General features: G+C 35.8%; 1 protein-coding gene across 2 annotated transcripts; it reads left to right on the top strand.

Moving 5' to 3' along the window:
• On the top strand, positions 1–20,209 carry tlcd4b (TLC domain containing 4b). Of its 2 annotated transcripts, XM_051888111.1 has the most exons (7): positions 1–287; positions 4,403–4,555; positions 7,651–7,740; positions 16,914–16,972; positions 17,087–17,181; positions 18,896–18,969; positions 19,065–20,209. In XM_051888111.1, exons 2-7 carry the CDS (start codon positions 4,410–4,412, stop codon positions 19,393–19,395), a joined length of 795 nt encoding a protein of 264 aa, XP_051744071.1. In that variant the 5' UTR covers positions 1–287; positions 4,403–4,409; the 3' UTR covers positions 19,396–20,209. The 2 variants fall into 2 exon arrangements, with proteins under 2 accessions (XP_051744071.1, XP_051744072.1); XM_051888112.1 differs by lacking the exon at positions 4,403–4,555.

The raw sequence follows: 20,209 nt of genomic DNA, 5'->3' as shown, positions 1-20,209 counted from the left end.
TAACCGCGGAGCCTGTCAATACGCTGAAGAAATGCAGTGTTTGGTGCGGCAGACTCCGTGGAGGTTTACGAAATCCTTGCGTGTTTATTAAAGGTCTGAAATGGCCTCGCTCCCAGAAATACAGGTTTATTCGCCAGTGCGCCACTGAAGACGCGCGGGTTTAAAGACAGCGTGTGAGCAAAGCGCTCGCTAGCCGTCGCCATCTAAATAAACCTGGGTTCGTGGACAGAAGAAAGAAGACGACAGGATCTGGACACGTTTACACAGACCTATGCGACTCTTATCAGGTGATGTAAACTGTAAATGTCATTCACAAAGCTTGTGTGTACAGCTGCATCGCTCTCTGCACCTGTCACATGCATTATTTACATGGCCATTGTTAGCGCGACAGATGAATAGAAAAGTTTAGCGCGCTAGAGTTGGTTTGGACACTCATTCAAGTCGCTACGTATGCACAGTTTCCTTACGCACTGCACATGCTACACATTTTCTGCGTAAAAGCGACTAGGTTCACTGCGTGGGCTTTGTTATTGTTCGCGAGTTTGAGAATAGGGGACGGTTACGCGGATCATTATTATGCAGAGCATTATGACGCACTGGCTATTATGACGCAGTCGCGCTTTCTTTCATGTTTTGGAGAATGTGTGAATGTAGAATTCAAACTTAAGAGCTGGTAATTGTTGCATCGGCGAAACTGAACTCGCTCAGCGGAACGAGCTTCCGCATAATTTCGTTTGATAGCTGGCTTAGCCTTCGTTTCTTGTCGCACAGCTTCTTATAAAGATATAGTTAACATGTGTGGGTGTGATAGATAGATTTAAATACAGTTAAATTATGGTTGTGTATTTAATTAAACTTTACACTTTTTATGATTGTGTATTTAATTAATTTATTTTTAGAGAATTTTATATATATATATATATATATATATATATTGAGAATTTAATTTAGAAAAATCCATTTCTTATTGTCTTTATCCATTCAAAGATAATTGACTGCTAGTTTAGTTGTTGTGTTGGCAAGCCCAGTGGTGTGTATCCAGATGTTTCAGCTCGTGTCATCATGTATAATGAATGCATCTAAATAGAGACCAGTCAACCACACACATGCCATAAGACACATGTAATAAAGTCAAGCCTAAACTGATGTTCAAATTCTATAAACTTCATAGTGATGGGCCTATCAAGTGGGGACAGTGTTGGGGAAAGTTACTTTTAAAAGTAATGCACTACAATATTGTGTTACTCCCCAAAAAAGTAACTTATTGCATTACTTAGTTACTTTTTGTGGAAAGTAATGCGTTACATTACTTTTTCTCACCTAGACACCAAAATGAAATGAATAGGCTAATCCCCAGACTAAAGGAAATGCAAATTCACGCCTGTATAGTAGAGATCAATAAATAAGAAAACAAAGTATCTTGCGTTACTTGCTTGAAAAAGTACAATACTGAGTTACTCCCAAAAAAAAAAAAAAAGTAACTAACTGCATTACTTAGTTACTTTTTATAGAAAATAATGCGTTACGTTACGTTTTCTCACCTAGGCTGGGCTTGCTTGTTTGTTTTTTAATAACATATCTAATTTAACTAATAACTAATTTTAACTAATTTTCTACTGTAAAGGCCTTTTGACACCAAAAGTGCCATGAATAATCCCCAGACAAAAGGAAATGCAAATTCACACCTGTACACTAGAGATCAGTAAATAAGAAAACAAAGTAACTTGCATTACTTGTTTGAAAAAGCAACTCAGATATTTTGTTGTAAATTTAAAAGTAATGTGTTACTTTTTGAAAAAGTAACTTAGATATTTTGTATAAATTTAAAAGCAATGCGTTACTTGTTTGAAAAAGTAAGTAACTTAGATATTTTGTTGTAAATTTAAAAGTAATGCATTACTTTTTTGAAAAAGTAACTTAGATATTTTGTAAATTTAAAAGTAATGCGTTACTTGTTTGAAAAAGTAAGTAACTTAGATATTTTGTTGTATAAATTTAAAAGTAACGCATTACTTTAAAAAAAAAAAAAAAAAAGTAATCTGATTATGTAACTTAAGTTACTTGTAATGCATTACCCCAACACTGAATGGGAATACCAAAAGTTTAACAGTAACCTTTGAGAATGACACTTATACTCTAACATGCATGGTTTGTTGTTACTGAAACATCATCTAGTGTATCATGTTGTGGAAGAATCGACATCCATTTTTGCATTATTCCCTAAAATATATCATTCCCAGCACAGGCTCAGCAGAGTCTTGTGACCAGCCATGAAAGACAGTGGTTATGTGGTGGTCATTTGTTTGTTGATGAAAGGTTACCTGTAGCACATTCCCTCTCAACAGTTTGCGTCACGCTACAGTGTGCAGAATGTGCTCCATACGTGCCCTCACCAGAGGTGATCACATGTTGCCAGCCACCTTTTTTAGTTTGTAAATAGATTTACAATGAAGGTGTTAAGTTGGGGCAAATGGAGCCTGGTTACTAGATTAAAGAAAGATATTGTGCAGATATCATCACGACCCAATCTGCTGCTCTTTAATCAATGTCTTATTGTTGCAGTCTCGTCAGTACCTGGGTAAATGATTTAAACCTTTGTTTAATCATAATAAAGTACAGCTGCATGTTTACTCACATTTTTGGTGGGATTAGTGTGATTGAGCCCTTTGTTTCTCTGTTAGACCCAGTCATGAGAGGTTTCGCAATGGAAGTTCAAGTAAATGTGAGAGATTGATTGGAATGGACAGCCAGACATTTATGTGGAAGAACGCATTTGGAATCTCATGCATTCTATACTAAAAATAATGCTTTATGTCAAAAAATGTGTTTTATTTTTGGTTGATTAGTTTAAAATAAGTGTTTATTGCTGAAGTAGTTTGAAGAAACTACTACTTTATTTTGCAAAGACATAGATGCAAAGCTATTTCTTTAGTGTGTGTGTGTTATAGCTTGATACAGTGATACAGCTTGAAAAATACCAGATGACTCAATATGACTCTTCAGCATGCTGGGGGACAGTGACCCCACTCTATGATGACACACACACACACACACACACACACAAACTCACACTTATTACATTCCTCTTGCCTCTGGCGCTTTTTGGAAACATTGACCTGATATGAAATGTTTCCTGTGGTTGTTTTCGCTCGAAATTTCTTGAGTTTTCTCTTGTCGCATTCATCATTCCTTTTAAGACTTTTTAAAGTGATTTTTAATGTTTCTGTGTGCAAGAACTGAATGAAAAACTGTGCACTGCACTGTAAAACCGAATAAGTTGGTAAGACTCAAAAAATTTGAGGTGATCAGTTACATCAATTTTCGTCACAAAAAGTGACGAAATTCAAAGTTTAAGTAAGCAGAACTGGCAGATTTCAATTTTGTAATTGCTTTTAACTTTTAACCTTTGAGTAAGTTAATTTATACATTTAAACTTAAAATTATCATGTAATATTAACTTAATTTGTGTTGTATACTATCCTTCACATGAGGTTGCTTTGTCTAATACAACAAATTCAAAACTTTACACTGGAATAAATCTTAATGGTTCCATCTATTAAACCTTTTTATGTAGCAAGTCCATCACAATCATTTTTTGAATGTAAATTGCATGAAATGTGTGATGGGAGTCATGGGAGAATTTTCTTTATGTGTGATGTTATAATGTTTAATATTTGAAACTACCCAATAACCCAGCTTTATTTAAGGGATTTTAGAAAACTTGGAGGTTATCCTGACTTTAAGAAGTTATTTATGATGATTTTGAAGTGTTGTTTTCAGAACAGTTTTAAGAAAAAAACAGAAAAGAACATTTGTATTTTTGGGAATACATAATGTCTTCTTAGAAAATAAGAGAAAAAATGGCAGTTGTTAAGAATTTTCTATTTAAGAATTTTTCACGAATCTGGATCCAAATGTGTAGCCTAAATGTAAATGTTTTAAGCTATTATTTTCTTTTCACTTTTGAAAATTTGACAAACTGTTTTGACTATTTTTAGATAGCATAAATAGAGACATAAAAATAAATTCATTTCCAGAAAAAGAAGTAATTTTTGCAATTTTCAAAAATAGAAAAATTATTTAGTTTGTCTTTCTGTTCCTGTTCTTACATTCTCCGTCACTCTTTTCCACCGTCATAATCTTCTTTCTGGAAAACATTTGGAAAACAATGACCTGCTTTCACGATATTACACTTTCTTTGTCAGTCTACTTCTTTTCTCACAAACAGATTAAGTCTTAACACATAGTCTTTGTGAAATGAATGAGCAGTCAATCTGATGCACTGTTATGAGCTTTTGGCTGGTAAGAGATTTCACATTGTCGGCAGAAACGCAGTCAATATTCTGATGGTTAGCTGAGCGAGCACAAGTGTGACGGTGTGTGTTTCTGATGTCTCGTGCAGGTGAGCGATGGATATGAGAGAGGTGTATGTGGTGGCTGGCAGCTTCGTGGGGTTCCAGCTGTTTTTCTCGTGCGTCAGTCCGGTTCTGTCTTCCAACTTCACGCAGGGTTATGGGAAACTTCCACCACACAAACTCAACGACTGGAACTCCAGGTATGAGCTTAATAATCACCGCTGCCTGAACAGAAATGTGGGTAGAAATGCATGAGTGGCTATACAGTATAAACATAGATGGATGGGTAGCTACGGATAAATAATGGTCAGACTTGCAAAAATATATAGACCTATACATACACACAAAGCAGTTCTAAAGGAAGTCAATTATTGTGAAATAATACATGTAGGGCCTATGTATAGATGCATTGATAATGTTACTGGGTTCATGTGTGCAAAAAGAAAAACTTAAAAATTTACATCTTCAAAAGTATCATTATCATTCATAATGCTGTAGTACACGAGTGTAGCTCAACACAAGCGAGGTCTAGTGATCGCTGTACTCTATTGTGAAATGTAGGTGAATGGTTTTCTCTAATTACCTTTCCTCTTTGTAATCTTTTGAACCTGGTTAACTTTGACCTTGCACCACTTAGTTAGGAAGAGATAGGTCTCCGTACAACACTTTACATTGTTATATATAATATGTTAGAGGTCAAACACACAAGATGATTGAATTGGTTTTAGAAGATACTAAATACCCCCGTTCTGGTTTTGACATCCTGCTTTCGTTTAAAAGTCATGACGTGTTTTGTGAATGAAACTGATATGACGTTCTGTCAGCAACTCTAAATGCGTAATGCTGTAATGAAAGCACAACCTACTGCATTGTACTGCAGCTGCAGCATCTCTTTCTTTCCCTATAAAGACTGCATTTAAATTTTGAAAGATTATTTAACATCCACTGCCTTTTAACAATGGTACAATCATATATTTGTAAATATCATGGGATGAAAATAAGGCTGTATCGTTCTTTTGATGTAATCTGATAGCGAAGTATTTCCTGTAAATCTTGTTCACAAGACTTAAAATGGAAGACAGAGAATTTAAAAAAATAAATAACACATTGGATCAGTGGTCTTCATTTTTTTTGTGTCCTGTCAAATGGTGAAAAGTTTCTAATGGGGTTTCTCAACATTCAGATAGCAGATACAAAGGTCTACAGTCCACAGACAATGTTCACACTCAAACACACTGATGGATCCGTTCAAATCATAGTTCATTCACTGTCTGCTATCTGTTATAGATATCATTTCCTACTGTGTCAGCACCATGTTATCTATGTGATATTCCTAATGCAGACTTCTTTCTACCCAGCGTGCAAATTATACAGTGACTTTACAGGGGATTCACTTTTTAACCCCTTAAATGTCACCCCCCTTTTTGAGCATAGATGCAAAAATGCACTGTCCAAACTTAAATTGTTGTAATTCAAGAATGCTTTGGAATATAGACCTAAATTCAGTCTTGTTTTAAAGAAGACACTTAGCAGATTGTTGCTGAAGTGAAAGCACAGAATAAAAGTATGAAAAAGTTATTGAAGTTTAAATTTACTGTAAATCAAATGTACTGTTCTAAATTCTTTTTTATAAAATATATATTTTACAAAATATGTTACTCTAAAATTGATATAAAATCAAAGCCATATGTTGTGTTTAAAATTTGAAGTTGATATCACAAAAATTGAATTTCACATGAGATTTTGTTTAGGCGTTGTACCAAAAATAGCCACCGGGTGTCTTTTTTTTTTTTTTTTGATTCATTCTCCTGTAACAAATTAATACATTAATTTGTCCAAATATGGAAACTTGAGATTCAGACCTTTCTGACGATATGTGTTTTGTCAAGATTAGAAAAGTTTGAATACATTTTGTAATATGAAACATGACAACACCCACTAGGAGGAGGAGCCTGCTAAAAGGATTTAAAGTAACATTTCCATGGTAAAGCAATGTCCAATTTCAAATCGGTTTTCACAGGATGAATTCTAAGTTTTTAAGCTTTCAAATGATACCTAATTTATAATGATTATTAAAATATGTGATACAAAAAAGGCAATAAATAAAAAAAATATTTTATTAAATGATTGATCATGTACTTATGTCCGTAGGTGTGTATTTGGTGCCAGCATGGTTGTGCAAAATTCAGATTTCAGGAATTGTCTCACTTTCAATTTATGCACTGGAATTTGATTTAATCACTGAACTAAATTGGCAATCACAGAGTTAGTTCAAATTTAAGTTTAAAATGATAGGAAGAGGAATTTCTTACACGAGTGCTTCCAACCTGGTCAAAAAATCAACAAAATACATTTCTGTCAGACCTATAAAACCAACATATGTCAAGGTTACTTTCAAACAAGACTGTCTAGCCATCATTTAAAGTTTGTTTTGACAATCTTTTGTAGTTCCTTTTCTGGGTAAAAAGTACACTGATTTCAATCACATTAACTCTTTCCCTGCCAGCATTTTTTAAAGTTGCCAGCCAGCACAAGCATTTTTGATAATTTTCACAATTTCATGGCACCCAGAATATTTAAACAAACCATATATCTAAAGAACGAACAGAGCCTCTGCTTAAAAGAAAAAAAAAATATTGTAGCTTCTTGTATTCTTTTTTTATTAACACTTTAATGCGGGTATGTTTCATAAAAAAGGAACATTTTGAACAAAAAGCTGAAAAAAATCACATTTTTGTCAAAGAATACGTCCAGATCAGATTCAGAATGATGATTGAAACATAGATGGAGTAGATCTCGTTCAACACCCCCAAAGCTTCACATTCCTATACCTTGTCCTGGGTCGACATTTCATTCGATAACGTTTGGCAGTTTTGATTTATATGCTGTTTAATGTTCGAAGATCGTGTTAGTTTACATGTGGGTAAGCAATGCTTCTATCGCTTGCTTCTGCTTCTTCTTCACTTGTTTTTGGATCCGGAGATTCTGTATACTCTTTCAGAAGATGCTTAATAGTGCCCCCTACTGTATAACAGTGAAAACATGGATTGGCAGGAAATTCCATCAATTGCGAGGAAATAGTTAATTTCTGTGAATTTCAGTTAATTGATTCTAATCTTTAAATTCAGATTCAATTCTGCATTCTGTTCGCTACCTCAAGTCAACTTCAACTCAAGTTCAGGAATTTAAAATAGTGTCTTTTAGAACTCCTAACCTTTTGTTTTAACTTCTTTTCAGGTTCAAGATCCAAATTTTTCTCAGTCTGGGAATAACAGCATTGTTTTTATGTCCTCAGGCTGGTGTCCACTGTCCATGCATTAATTGTGGGGCTGTTCTGTCTCTATATCCTGTGGTTCGACGATGCCGTCAATGAAGACCCCGTCTGGTAAGATGCCAGTAGTTCAAAAACAGGGTTAAACTTCATGAACTTTTTGGACTATTTTTTTCACTGTTTAAAACCAAACTCACAAATGCGTCTTTTGTAGAACAGCTATTTAAGAGTCCATAAAAACCCCCAAATAGCAAGAATCAAACAATTAGTACCAATCAGTATTTACGTGGCAATATTTGATGATATCATGGATTATATGTCCAGATGAAACAAATTTTCCCCTTATCCTGAAGTTTTGATTGAAACTTTTGCTCTGTCATCAGAAATGTTGTGTCCACTGTAGTCGCCAGTGCAGAGAACTGCCGTCTCATTTGTCTTCTTGTCTTTATTTTTCTTTTCTTCTTTCCCTCTCTCTTTAATCTTTCCTTTTCTGCCTGCTGCCTGTTTGGTCTGCATCTTTGCATCCTGAAGGGGAAGAATGGTAATTTGTCTTTAGTTGTTGTCCTCTGTAGCTCTGCTCCAAAACTTACTGAGCTGCCTACCGAGACAGCATTTTGAGGCCTCATAAGCATGCTTGCCGACAAGATGCCTGTTCCAAAAGGAAGACAGCAACTTAATGTTTCCTTCTAAGTTGCCTCGATTTAGCACCATTGCATGAGATAAAGCAAACCCAGAATGTATTGGAACACACAATACTCTGAGCATAAAAATATAAGCTGCGTCTCAATTCGGAGACTGCATCCTTCCAAGGCTGCATTTGAAGACTGAATGCTTTAAAGTGGCGCGGCGAAGGCCTTCTCAATTCAAACCCTCCTTCGAATGCGGCCTACAAATGTATTCTGGGCCACGAAGGAGAGGATCCTATCCCAAGTTTCTTTGTGCACCGATGAGGATTGAATATTTTTTAAGCAATAATGCCGGATTACTCTTTTAAATGTATTGTTGGGTTTCAACTTACTTGAATATCTAACGATACAAATGTTTTTTTTAAAAACACTTTTTCAGATGTTGACATATCTTACCAATATGCGATTTTATAGATAGTTTACAGTCTTTATTAGGTACATGAATGGACCAAGGTGAACATATTTTTGTTTCACACAGTTGAACATAACTTTCAAAAAAGTCCAGTAGAAATATTACTGCCACTCCTCAACGGCAGACATAGGCTATACCATCCCATTTAGCAGCGCTCAGTCTGACCTTCATGGCCTTTCAAATCCGCGTCCTTCGAAGGATGCAGCCTCTGAATTGGGACACAGCTATATAGTACACACAAATATTAATAGCGACATGCTTAATGCCAGACTCTGTTGGAATCAAAGTCAAGTTTCCCATCCAATTCATATTTATGTTGCATGTGAAATTGCTGCTTTTGTTGAATAAACAGCAAGGCAGCTCACTAGGTTTGGGAACGGAGCACTTGTCTTTGCATTTCACTTCTATATTCATCTCTTCTTTGCCATTTCCTTCTATTTAACAGTGACACTTTTTCTTCTTTTTTTTTTTTTGGTTCTGTAGGTAATTTTTTCTTTCTTTTTCTCCATAGAGATTTCATGAAATGCTTTAATAAAGAGCTTTGAATCGTACCAAACATCTCTGAGATGAACCACAACATTACACACTTTGTAAAAATAAAACGTGAATAGGGAAAAAGACACTTATGAGGGAATGAACTACTCATCCCATTGATTTATAATAATTTAAGTATAAACATTAGTATTGCAAAATATCCAACCCGATCTCACGACAATTTGTATGTATTTTACGAGGTGGCTAATTCATACAACCTCACTCGTACGAATTTGTACGTGTTTTTTGCTAAATTGTAAATTTTTTACAAGTTGCCAAATTAGTATGAATTCGTATGAATGACCTACCCCTAACCCCGCCCCTAAATCTACCCATCACTGGGGTTTGTATGAATTTGTACGAATTAGCCAACTCGTAAAATACGTCTGAATTGGTCGTGAGATAGCGTTGAAATATCACATATTTACAAAATTACAAATATATAAATAGAGACCAACTCAGTGAAGTCTCAGAGTTTATGGTGGGACTCTTTTGAAAGCTGTACATTAAGGTTAAAACAGTTTCTCTATGGAACAAATGAATATTTCTTGAAGGAATATTTGAAAATGAATATTTACTTCCTGATAACTTTTTCCCCCCAGTTCCTTGTTTTGTCACTTCTGCTCTTGCTTTATTTCTTTTCTCTTTTCTCATCTTCTCTGCTCCTTTTTTCCCTGTTTTCTTTGGTTACCTGTTGGCTCGTTCAGAGAGGGAGATGTATTTCTGTATGTCTGATGTTGTCAATGTCTCTTTTCCTCTCTTCCTTCTCACTCTTGGAAATCAGAGAGTTTTTAATATTGCCAACAAGGTGCCTTTTCAGCAGGAAACAACAGATTCCCAGTCCCCCTCCTCTCTGGTATCATGTGACAGTCCTCTAGGCCTCCTCTCTCCTCTGATCTGTCCCCCTCTCACTGTCCCATAGGCCGTCTCAGGCCAGAAATGCTCCTCACAAACACACTGCTGAGAATTCATTCTCATCCACCCCTCACTTCATCCTCACCCCATAGACCCTTTACACATTTCCGGGGTTCTCAGAAGCTGAAGTCCTCATAGTTGGGTAAACTGGTGAGGCGAAAAACTACAGCAAATATAATTTTAGCATTCCCATTTGCTTGAATAGCAAGAGACAAAATCCACAATAGCATTTCTATGACTTTCCAAAAGAGGAAAACATATCAAGATATTGATTACGGTGGTCAGAAGACAGAAAGATGTCAAATTTGCCTCACTCTCTCCCGTTGTATTAGAAACACTCACACAGTGAAATTGGTAGCACTTTATTTTACAGTCCTGTTCCCCATGTATATACTATGTACTTATTACCCAGTCATTGTAATTACTATAATAACTACTAACCCTGAACCTACCACTAAACCTAACCTTAACCCATGTAGTTGTCTTATATTACCCAGTATTTCTTAGGTAAGTACACATACTTGTAAAATAAAGTGCAACCGTGAAATTTAATGCCAAGGTAATACAACACAAAGTATAGTGTAATAAATGTACATTACATTTTTTTAAACATCAAATTTTCATTTTTTGGGTGAACTATCCCTTTAAACAACACAATCCACAAAAACAACCACAACAGAATTAAATTGCCACAATGAAACTGCCACAAAACCACAAAAACAAGCCACAACACAACAAAATTTAAACAACACAATGAAATTGCCACATCACAGCGGAAAAGCCTCAAAACAGTGTGTGTGTGTGTGTGGCTTGTTTCCGTTATGTTGTGGTTGTTTCCGTTGCATTGTGCCGATTCTGTTGTGTTGTGGCTTATTTCCGTTGTGTTTAAATTGCATTGAGTTGTGCACTACTGGGCCACTGTATATCTTGTGTTCTGATGCCTGGTGTTAGGGAACGCATTGTTACCTCTCTTGTCTGCTTTGCTCTTTTCATATTGGTTTTTGCTCTAAGTCTTCTCTTGTTGTCGTGGGATCATGACGCGCTTTAGAAGGAAAGGTTTCTGTCTTTATTTTTCTGTTCTCGTTGTGACCCATCTGAGCAGCCATCGCATGGGTTGTAAATATCCAGTTTCAAGTGTAGGTAAATTGCATTTTGTGCATCTCAAGCTACATTAATCAATATTAATGTCAGTCTACTGTATAACTAATACAGTTTAGAGCTGATGGTAACAGGGTTGGCAGTTTTACAGTCTTAATTGTCTTGTGCTCATTGTGTCATTCAAGGTGAATTTTAGAAGGTACATTTAATGCTGATATATCTACAGACATCTTATTTTCAATAATCAGTTGTTTACTTTACAAAATTGATGGTAAAAGTGACATTTAAGCTCTTTCGGCAAACTTAACAAAATGTAAGATAAAGTGATATTTATGTGTCCCTGCAGAATTTATTTGCTGAAAGAAGGATGATGTCAGTATATTACTTTAATAAGGGGTGGTTATGATGACAACTGGAGTGATTCATAACTTGTGGGCACAACAACATTCCTTTTATATCATGTCAAATGTGGGGTTGTCTTTTCGTTTGAGCCAGGACATGAAGTTTGGCTGTCCTCGGTTCTGTGTTTTCAACTGTATTAGCAATTATTCACATTTATCTACACGCATGGTAATGAAAGGCACTAATTTCGTAGAATGACCCAACAGAAAGTTATTTTATTTCAGCGACTGGGCTTTTTTTTTTTTTTTTTTTGGCTAAATGAAAATAATTATGCCTGTTTATTCACTGATTGTTTGGTCTAGTCTCACCTGAAAAGTTTCGCTCCACAGAACATTTTCAAAAGTTCAAGCTGATCTCTTTGTGTTTTATGGTAATGGCTACACACATTGCCATCCAGCTTGACTCAAGCCTCTTTCATTAGATTCATCTATACTGTAGGCCTAGCCTGTTGGGTCAATTATCTAATTCTGTTCCCCAAGTCCGATAGTGAACTGAATTAGATCAAAGTTGAAGAAACTTGCTTAGGTATGTCCATTTTTAAGGCTAATACTACATATATCTATCTTCCCCTATCTATTTTCCCTGTAAACCAATAAGTTATCTGTACTCAGGTAAGAATAAAATAACCTGATAATTGAGTAGATTAAAGGTTAATGTCATAAGGACATGTTCCACGTTCAAACCATAAACCTCCTTGAAAAAAATGGATTAGATAAGAGGGCACATTTAATATAATTTTAAAAGACTTTTCATTTTAAAATTACAAAGTAATAATTAAAAAAAAAAAAAAAGAATTATGGTGTCTTTTTTTCCCACCAAACTATCTTCAAAGTTATGTACTTAAAGGTGCAGTATGTAATATAGACACCTAGCTGTTGAAGTGGGTACTGCAGTATAAATTTAAAATATTGGAGAGGGTTGTCTCTCTCACCTCCTCAGACACGCGGGTTGCCAGATTGAGGACACGCAACATGAATTGAAGCGCAATTGACAATGGAAAGCAACAAGCCTTACACAGTAAGTTGATGTATTCACATTTAAAGGGATAGGCTAGTTCATCCAAAAATGAAAGACCAAAAATTATCACATGATTTACTCAACCTCAAGCCATCCTAGGTGTATATGACTATCTTCTTTCAGATGAACACAATCGGAGATGTATTTAAAAATATCCTGGCTATTCCAAGCTTTATAATGGTAGTGAATGGCACTCACGATTTTGAAGCGCATCCATCCATCATAAAAGTAATCCATACAACTCCAAGGGGTTAATAAAGGCCATCTGAAGTGAAGTGATGGGTTTTTGTAAGAAAAATATCCATATTTAAAACTTTATTAACTATAATATGTAGCTTCCGACAAATGGCCGTACACGTAGACTTACGGCGGAAGAGCAATCCCTAATGGCACATGACGTATTGACGAACGCAGAAGCTCAGAGGATAGAGCAAAACAAAACACCAATCACAAATTAGAAGTTTAAAATGAGAAATTTTAAAGAGAGATGTCGGAGAAGCTTGAGTTTGTTGCACAGCCCTCTTTGTTTGAACCGCAAGAGGCGTTTAAGCTTACGCTACTCCTAAATCCAACATCATGCATCACGTCAGAGGTTACTCTTTCGCCATAAATTGATGCGCCATTTGCCGGAAGCTAGTTATTATAGTTTGTAAAGTTTTAAATATATATATATTTTTCTTACAAAAACCCATCACTTCACTTCAGAAGGCCTTTATTAACCCCCTGGAGCCGTATGGATTATATTTATGATGGATGGATGCACTTTTTTGGGCTTCAAAATCATGAGCGCTATTCACTACCATTATAAAGCTTGGAAGGGCCAGGATATTTTTGAATATAACTCTGAATGTGTTCGTCTGAAAGAAGAAAGTTATATACACCTAGGATGGCTTGAGGGTGAGTAAATTATGGGCTATTTTTGGGTGAACTATCCCTTTAATATGCCTCTGGTCATAGAGCTTTTTAGATGGATGCCACAGCTTTTTAGGTCAGGTATAATCTGCAATCTCTGACCCAGTTTCTTTGCTGGCTTCCTTGTCTGAAATACGCTGTGTTTTCCTCCAACTGGCAACCCGGGCTGTCAAAATACTATTGGGTAAATTGGCAGTGGGTGGAATCTCAGAATTTTTCGTTGTTTATTTCCTGGTTTGTTTTAGATTTTGAATCACAAACTTGCAGTGTGGTTTCAGAAAACAAGCTTTACTATTGCAATCCATTGATTTTAATATTTTTTGTGTTTGTTCATAAACAAAGATGAGTAGGGAGTGAAAAACTCCAGATATATTTTTATATATGGAAAAATTTAGTCAACTAAAGTGTACCTTATTTTTCCCATAATGTTTAGGAAGAAAGATCGTAGATACTTCAGAACCACTTGTGCACGTAAGATTAAGTGTAAAATCCTGCATGGAGGTGTCATCTGTGCAGTGCTGGACAGGCAGTGAGAGTTTAGGTGTTTGACTGAGGGGTCAGAGGTCAGCGAAGGTGACAGCGGAGTCACGCAGAGGGTAACTGAGCTTCCTGTGCATGAGAGTCTGCTAGCGCTCATATTGAGATCATGTTTCACACACTCGTCCTCTGCTACTGGACACCTGCGATCGCTGTGTATCAGTTCCCTGATCGCTTTACAGGCTCAGAGAGACACAGATCTCAGGGACACATGTACTGTAACGCTGGCATGTTATCCACTCAAGATATTCATCTTCCATATGGCAAGCGCATGGGTTTGTTTAGTTCATTTCACCGCCTTCAAATGACCCCATCAACTTCACTCGAATGTATTTTCATGACAGCAAACCGCTTACACCAACCTTAGCTGTGATGCTTGATGCCATTCTCTACAGCCTTTTGTCTTTTATTAATTATGCTCTTGTTTCAAAAGAACCTACTCAGATCATCTGTTGACCTATTAGGGCCGTATGATTTCTGCAATGCTGAAAACATGGACAAAATAATGAAATTCAGTAATAAAAATGGAATTTACTTTTATAATGTGGAATGTCATGGAATTTGGCAAGATTTGGATGAAAAAAATCAAAAGTAGGACTGTACACTTAAGCCGGGGACACACTTAACGATTGGAAGCCTGATTATGAATGTAATTTGATACTTACAAAATCATGCCCTGAACGTGCCGAGTCAGAAATAGTTGCGTTCAGTCGGTGTTTACAGTCGATGTTTAAATTCCGTGTGTAAGTATTTTAATCTGCTTCAGTCAAAGGAAACATCTTTGTGTGTTGAGCTCAGTCTTAGAATGATTAGCTAGTCGTTAAGTGTGTCCCCGGCTTTAATAACGATATGGACTAGTGTCTGTGAATATTAATATTATTAAATAATTATGACAGAAATATATTACCATTATACAGTAGAATGTGCTTCTCCAAGTAATGACAATAATAATAATAGAGTTCATTAAAACATTATTTTTTTAAGGAATATTGCACAATTTCTCATCCATGTTTTGATATAAACCGTAAACCTCTATTGTGAAGGACTTTGTTTGCCAAAAAATGAAAGGAATTGTTTACATGTCATTTGATTACATTTTAAAAGATTAATTTAGTTATATTCATTCACTTTTTTACCTCTATTTTTAATAAAAGATTTTATTAAATCATAAAAAACAATCCAGAAAAATTAATTGTTAAAGTTTTATGAAAAACAGTTGGTTAAACATTCTTTTTGGTTATTGAAATCGAATTAAACCATTAAAACGGAATAATTGAAATGGAAACCAGAAAAAAAAATTGTGATGTCAAATTGATTAATCGTGATTAATCGCATCTAACATGAAAGTTTGTAAATGTATAATATATATGTGTGTGTGTGTGTGTGTGTGTATGTATAATATAATATATAGCCAAAAGTTTTAGGACACCTGCCTTTACGTGCACATGAACTTTAATGACATCCCATTCTTAATCCGTAGGGTTTAATATGGAGTTGGCCCACCCTTTGCAGCTATAATAGCTTCAACTCTTCTGAGAAGGCTTGCCACAAGGTTTAGGAGTGCATTTATGGGAATTTTTGACCATTCTCCTAGAAGCGCATTTGTGAGGTCAGGCAGTGATGTTGGCAAGAAGGCCTGGCTCGCAGTCTCTGCTCTAATTCATCCCAAAGGTGTTCTGTCGGGTTGAGGTCAGGACTCTGTGCAGGCCAGTCAAGTTCCTCCACACCAAACTCACTCATCCATGTCTTTATGGACCTTGCTTTGTGCACTGGTGCGCAGTCATGTTGGAACAGGAAGGGGCCATCCCCAAACTGTTCCCACAAAGTTGGGAGCATGATATTGTCCAAAATGTCTTGGTATGCTGAAGCATTAAGAGTTCCTTTCACTGGAACTAAGGGGCCAAGCCCAACCCCTGAAAAACAACCCCACACCATAATCCCCCCTCCACTAAACTTTACACTTGGCACAATGCAGTCAGGCAAGTACCGTTCTCCTGGCAACCGCCAAACCCAGACTCATCCATCGGATTGCCAGACAGAGAAGCGTGATTCGTCACTCCAGAGAACACGTTGTAGAAGCAATCTGCATGCCTAGGTGCTTGATTTTATACACCTGTGGCCATGGAAGTGATTGGAACGCCTGAGTTCAATGGTTTGGAGGGGTGTCCCAATACTTTTGGCAATATAGTGTGTATATATGCGATTAATCGATTTGACATCACTTGAAACAAAAAGAAACTAAAAAAAATTGACAGTTCAAAAGGTCATAGCACACATTTGTTTCACATAATAAACATTTTTATAGTATATTTGCAATTAAGTAGATATGTATTTGCTTACAAGAGACTATTACCAGAAATCTGTGACCGTGAAAATTTTTTTCAAATATTCTTGAATGCTGTTTTTAATTTTAATGCAAATGTTGTAGATTACTACCAGTTCATCCAGGGGAATTTCATGAAATATTGTTTCATTGGAATGTGATTTCATGGAGGAACGTCATTTGTACAGTTGGCAGTGTTGTCTTTGGCATGTTTCCAGTGATAGTACAGTAATAAATGGCTTCAGTCAAAAACAGCACCACTCCCTCAGGCTTTGTTGTTGGCTAAAGTTTCCATCTGCAGGTTTACTGGGTGGTGATGCTTTTATGGATTACACCTTCAGAAAGAAGCAGTTCATACTAATCTTATTAAATCCTCATTGCTGAGTGACTGCATTTCTTATACTGTTGTCTTTGCATTTTGTTTGAGCTTTATCATTTTCTCCTTCCTCAGGGGTGATCCTAACATGGTTAAGCTCAATGTGGCCATCACCTGTGGATACCTGTTCTATGGTATGAATCGTTGTTTTATTATGGAAATTCAAGCACAGATGACACATCTTTTCAGGTTTGTCTACATTTTTTTTTTACTCTCGTTTTCTCTTCTATCCTCTACTCATCTCTCAGACCTGGTGCTTCTAGCTTGTAACTGGAGTACCATGGGCGACGTGTTTTTTGTCTGTCACCACTTGGCGGCGCTGTATGCTTATGGATATGTGCTGGTAAGTACCTGGTAATACAAAGCACATCATGAAAGGCTCTTGAAATTTAGGACATTTACTGTAAATAAAGATGTCTGATAAAAATGAAAAATCTATTGTAAATCTTTAAAAAAAAAAAAATTATAAGGTATCATATATAGTGAAATTGACTGTAAATATTTTTTATTTTGAATTATGAATATTGTGTTTGACTATCATAAATTGCAAGTTTTCTTGAGCTTGTGTCATTTGACAGCCCAAACTAACCTTTCTAAGTTAGTATAGTATATTAGTTACATGACAACAAAATGGTATGTTGTTTTCCCAAATATTTATATTAAAGTTTCACTGCATTTTTAAATAAGAATAACATTTATATATATTGATTAATTAGTATATATATATATATATATATATATATATAAGCATATATAAATATACGGGTCAATGACATGACGGGTCATTTGTTTGTCCAAAGGCCTTAATAATAATAATAATAATAAACAAAGATATGACATCCAAAATATGTAAGGTAGTACAACTAGATCTCTTTTATTGAATCCAAAAGGGTTTAATTATATTTTCTTACATATAAGGTGTTTTAAAGTTTCTGAAGTGTCAAAAGGTCATTCGGTTTAACCGTCCAAAGGCCAATACAGCCATTTCGTTTGTGATTAAAATATCTTAAAATGTAATAAATGCATATATTTTTTATTCTGGCATGATTTTATAACATCATATATCAACATAGTGCAAAATGGTATTAAAATTTTGTGTAGAAGTCGTTGCTTTGTTATGAGAAAGAATGTCCGGAAAAAATGAATTTCACTGATGTCATTCGGAGTAACCAATATAAAGGGACCATTTTGGATTAAGTCATGCGGTCAATATCATGAGACATCATTTAGACACCTGCAAAGAACCACATGGTTGTGAATTAACTAACTTTCTTTTAACTATTTGAAAAATTCATGTTTTCACTTGCTTATATGCATGTCTTGAAACATCAGGTCATTCGGTACAACTGCTATAAAACATGGAAAATGTTGTAATATTTTAAAAACTTATAATAAATATAAAATGTTTGATTGTCCTTTTGCTAGCTAACTAGCTATCTAGCTAGATATCAGCCTGTTAGCATTGTTTGAAAATATCGTCATTCGGTATAACCAAAAGTGTCATTCGGTTAAACTGAAATTTTGGTTAAACTGAATGACTTTTTGGTGACAAATTTTGTCCATCTTGTAAAAAATGACAAAAACAGTGTTAATTGATTATAAAAACCACATAATCTCATTGTTAACACTTAATAAAACTTCAAAATTAATTATATCTCCATTAGGGTTTTTTTTTTTTTTTTTACACTTTTAAAAACCTTATTCGTCAATACACACACACACACACACACCACATATATATATATATATATATATATATATATACACACAAACCTTTATGTTAGGTGCGATTAATCACAATAAAATTGTACTACTACTACTACTACTAATAATAATAATAATAATAATAACTACTTTTAATGAAAACATTTTTTTCATTACAATCTCAGGATGCTTACAACACCTAGAAATTTTTGATCCCAAAAATAGCTCCATGTAAAAATTAATTAATTAATGTAAATTCAAAAAATGAAAACATGTTCCTCATTGTAGAGGTATTCAAATAATTGTCTGTATGATCTGCATTTTTAATGTTTTTTTTTTTTTTTTTTTTTCAGACACGCGGAGTGCTTCCTTATTTTGCAAACTTCCGACTGATTTCAGAATTGTCAACGCCATTTGTGAATCAAAGGTGAGATACATTTACTCATTGGGAGAGATTTATTTAGAACCATTAACTTGCCAAATGCTAAACTTCTCGTTTGACCTCTACCTCTCTCTCCGCAGGTGGTTTTTCGAAGCGTTAGCCTACCCTCGTACCCACCAGCTGGTTGTCACCAACGGTATCGCGATGGCGGTCGTGTTCTTCCTGGTCCGGATTGCCGTGATGCCCCCCTACTGGGCGAAGGTGTTTGGCACCTTCGGGACGCCAGCGTTTGAAAGGCTTGGTCTCAGTGCTCAGGTGGCTTGGATCTTATCCTGCATTTGTTTGGATATCCTGAATACAATATGGATGTACAAAATCGCCCGTGGCTGCTACAAGGTCATTACCGGCAAGCTAAGAGGGGGCAAAGTGGACTCCAAAAAGACCAATTTCGTGAACAACCACACAGACTGAGAATCATCCGTAATAATGACCTATAGATTAGACGTATTTGCTTCCCAGAATATAGCAACTTTGGAGTCCTTTCCATTGTTCTTTGGATGGACGTGCTCTCAAAACAGAGGTTTTGTGTGGTTTTAGCCTCTATGTCATTTACAAACAATCTGAATTCACCTACACCGGTGAAAGTCAAGCAGATAAATGCCTCAAACACAACCAAAGTGCCTCAAAGCACAAAGAGAAGCAATAGAACATGAATATATGAGCTTGTGACCACGGAAAGTCCATCGCATCTCCATCGCAAAGCCTTATCCAGTCAGTACCCACCCATGTTTTTTCTCTAAACCAATCGTGGTTGGCTTTAAGAGCCATGCTTCCTGTGATATTTACACTGATGTGCCTCAGTGGTCTCCAGGTTTGAACTTGTTCCACAATTGCTCATTTGTTGGCGGATTGGAAATGCTCATCGAATTCATTCAGTCTTACGTCAACACTACATTGCCAGTCTGACTAGTTGCAAGGCTCCGTGAAACCACAGATCTACCTCTCTCACCCCGCCAAGCACAAGTGTAGTACCTGCCCATCCTAGAACCAACACCATATGGACTTGCTGTGAAAAGACGGTCCATGAGAATCAAACGCTCACGACCTTTACTGTTATAGCCCATACCTGTAGAACTCATATACGTGAGACGCGCTGGCAAAATGAGTCGCAATGAGCAAATTTTCAAAAATGAGTTAGTGTTATTCTCTGTTAAAAAAAAAAAAAACTTCAAAATGATGTATGATTTGTTGGAATCTGACAAAAAAAAAAAAAAAAAAAAAAGAA

Source organism: Ctenopharyngodon idella, chromosome 3 (genome assembly GCF_019924925.1).
Source record: "Ctenopharyngodon idella isolate HZGC_01 chromosome 3, HZGC01, whole genome shotgun sequence".
NCBI lineage: Eukaryota > Metazoa > Chordata > Actinopteri > Cypriniformes > Xenocyprididae > Ctenopharyngodon > Ctenopharyngodon idella.
The sequence above is the reverse complement of the archived record's forward strand: the minus strand, read 5'-3'. Positions and strand labels throughout refer to the sequence as shown.

Bases quoted from the DNA above. Each gene is read 5' to 3' on its own strand.
- tlcd4b (XM_051888111.1), top strand. From the start codon at position 4,410: ATGGATATGAGAGAGGTGTATGTGGTGGCTGGCAGCTTCGTGGGGTTC. The intron at 7,741-16,913 runs GTAAGATGCCAG...CTCCTTCCTCAG, and splicing joins GTCAATGAAGACCCCGTCTG to GGGTGATCCTAACATGGTTA. The intron at 17,182-18,895 runs GTAAGTACCTGG...TTTTTTTTTCAG, and splicing joins ATGCTTATGGATATGTGCTG to ACACGCGGAGTGCTTCCTTA.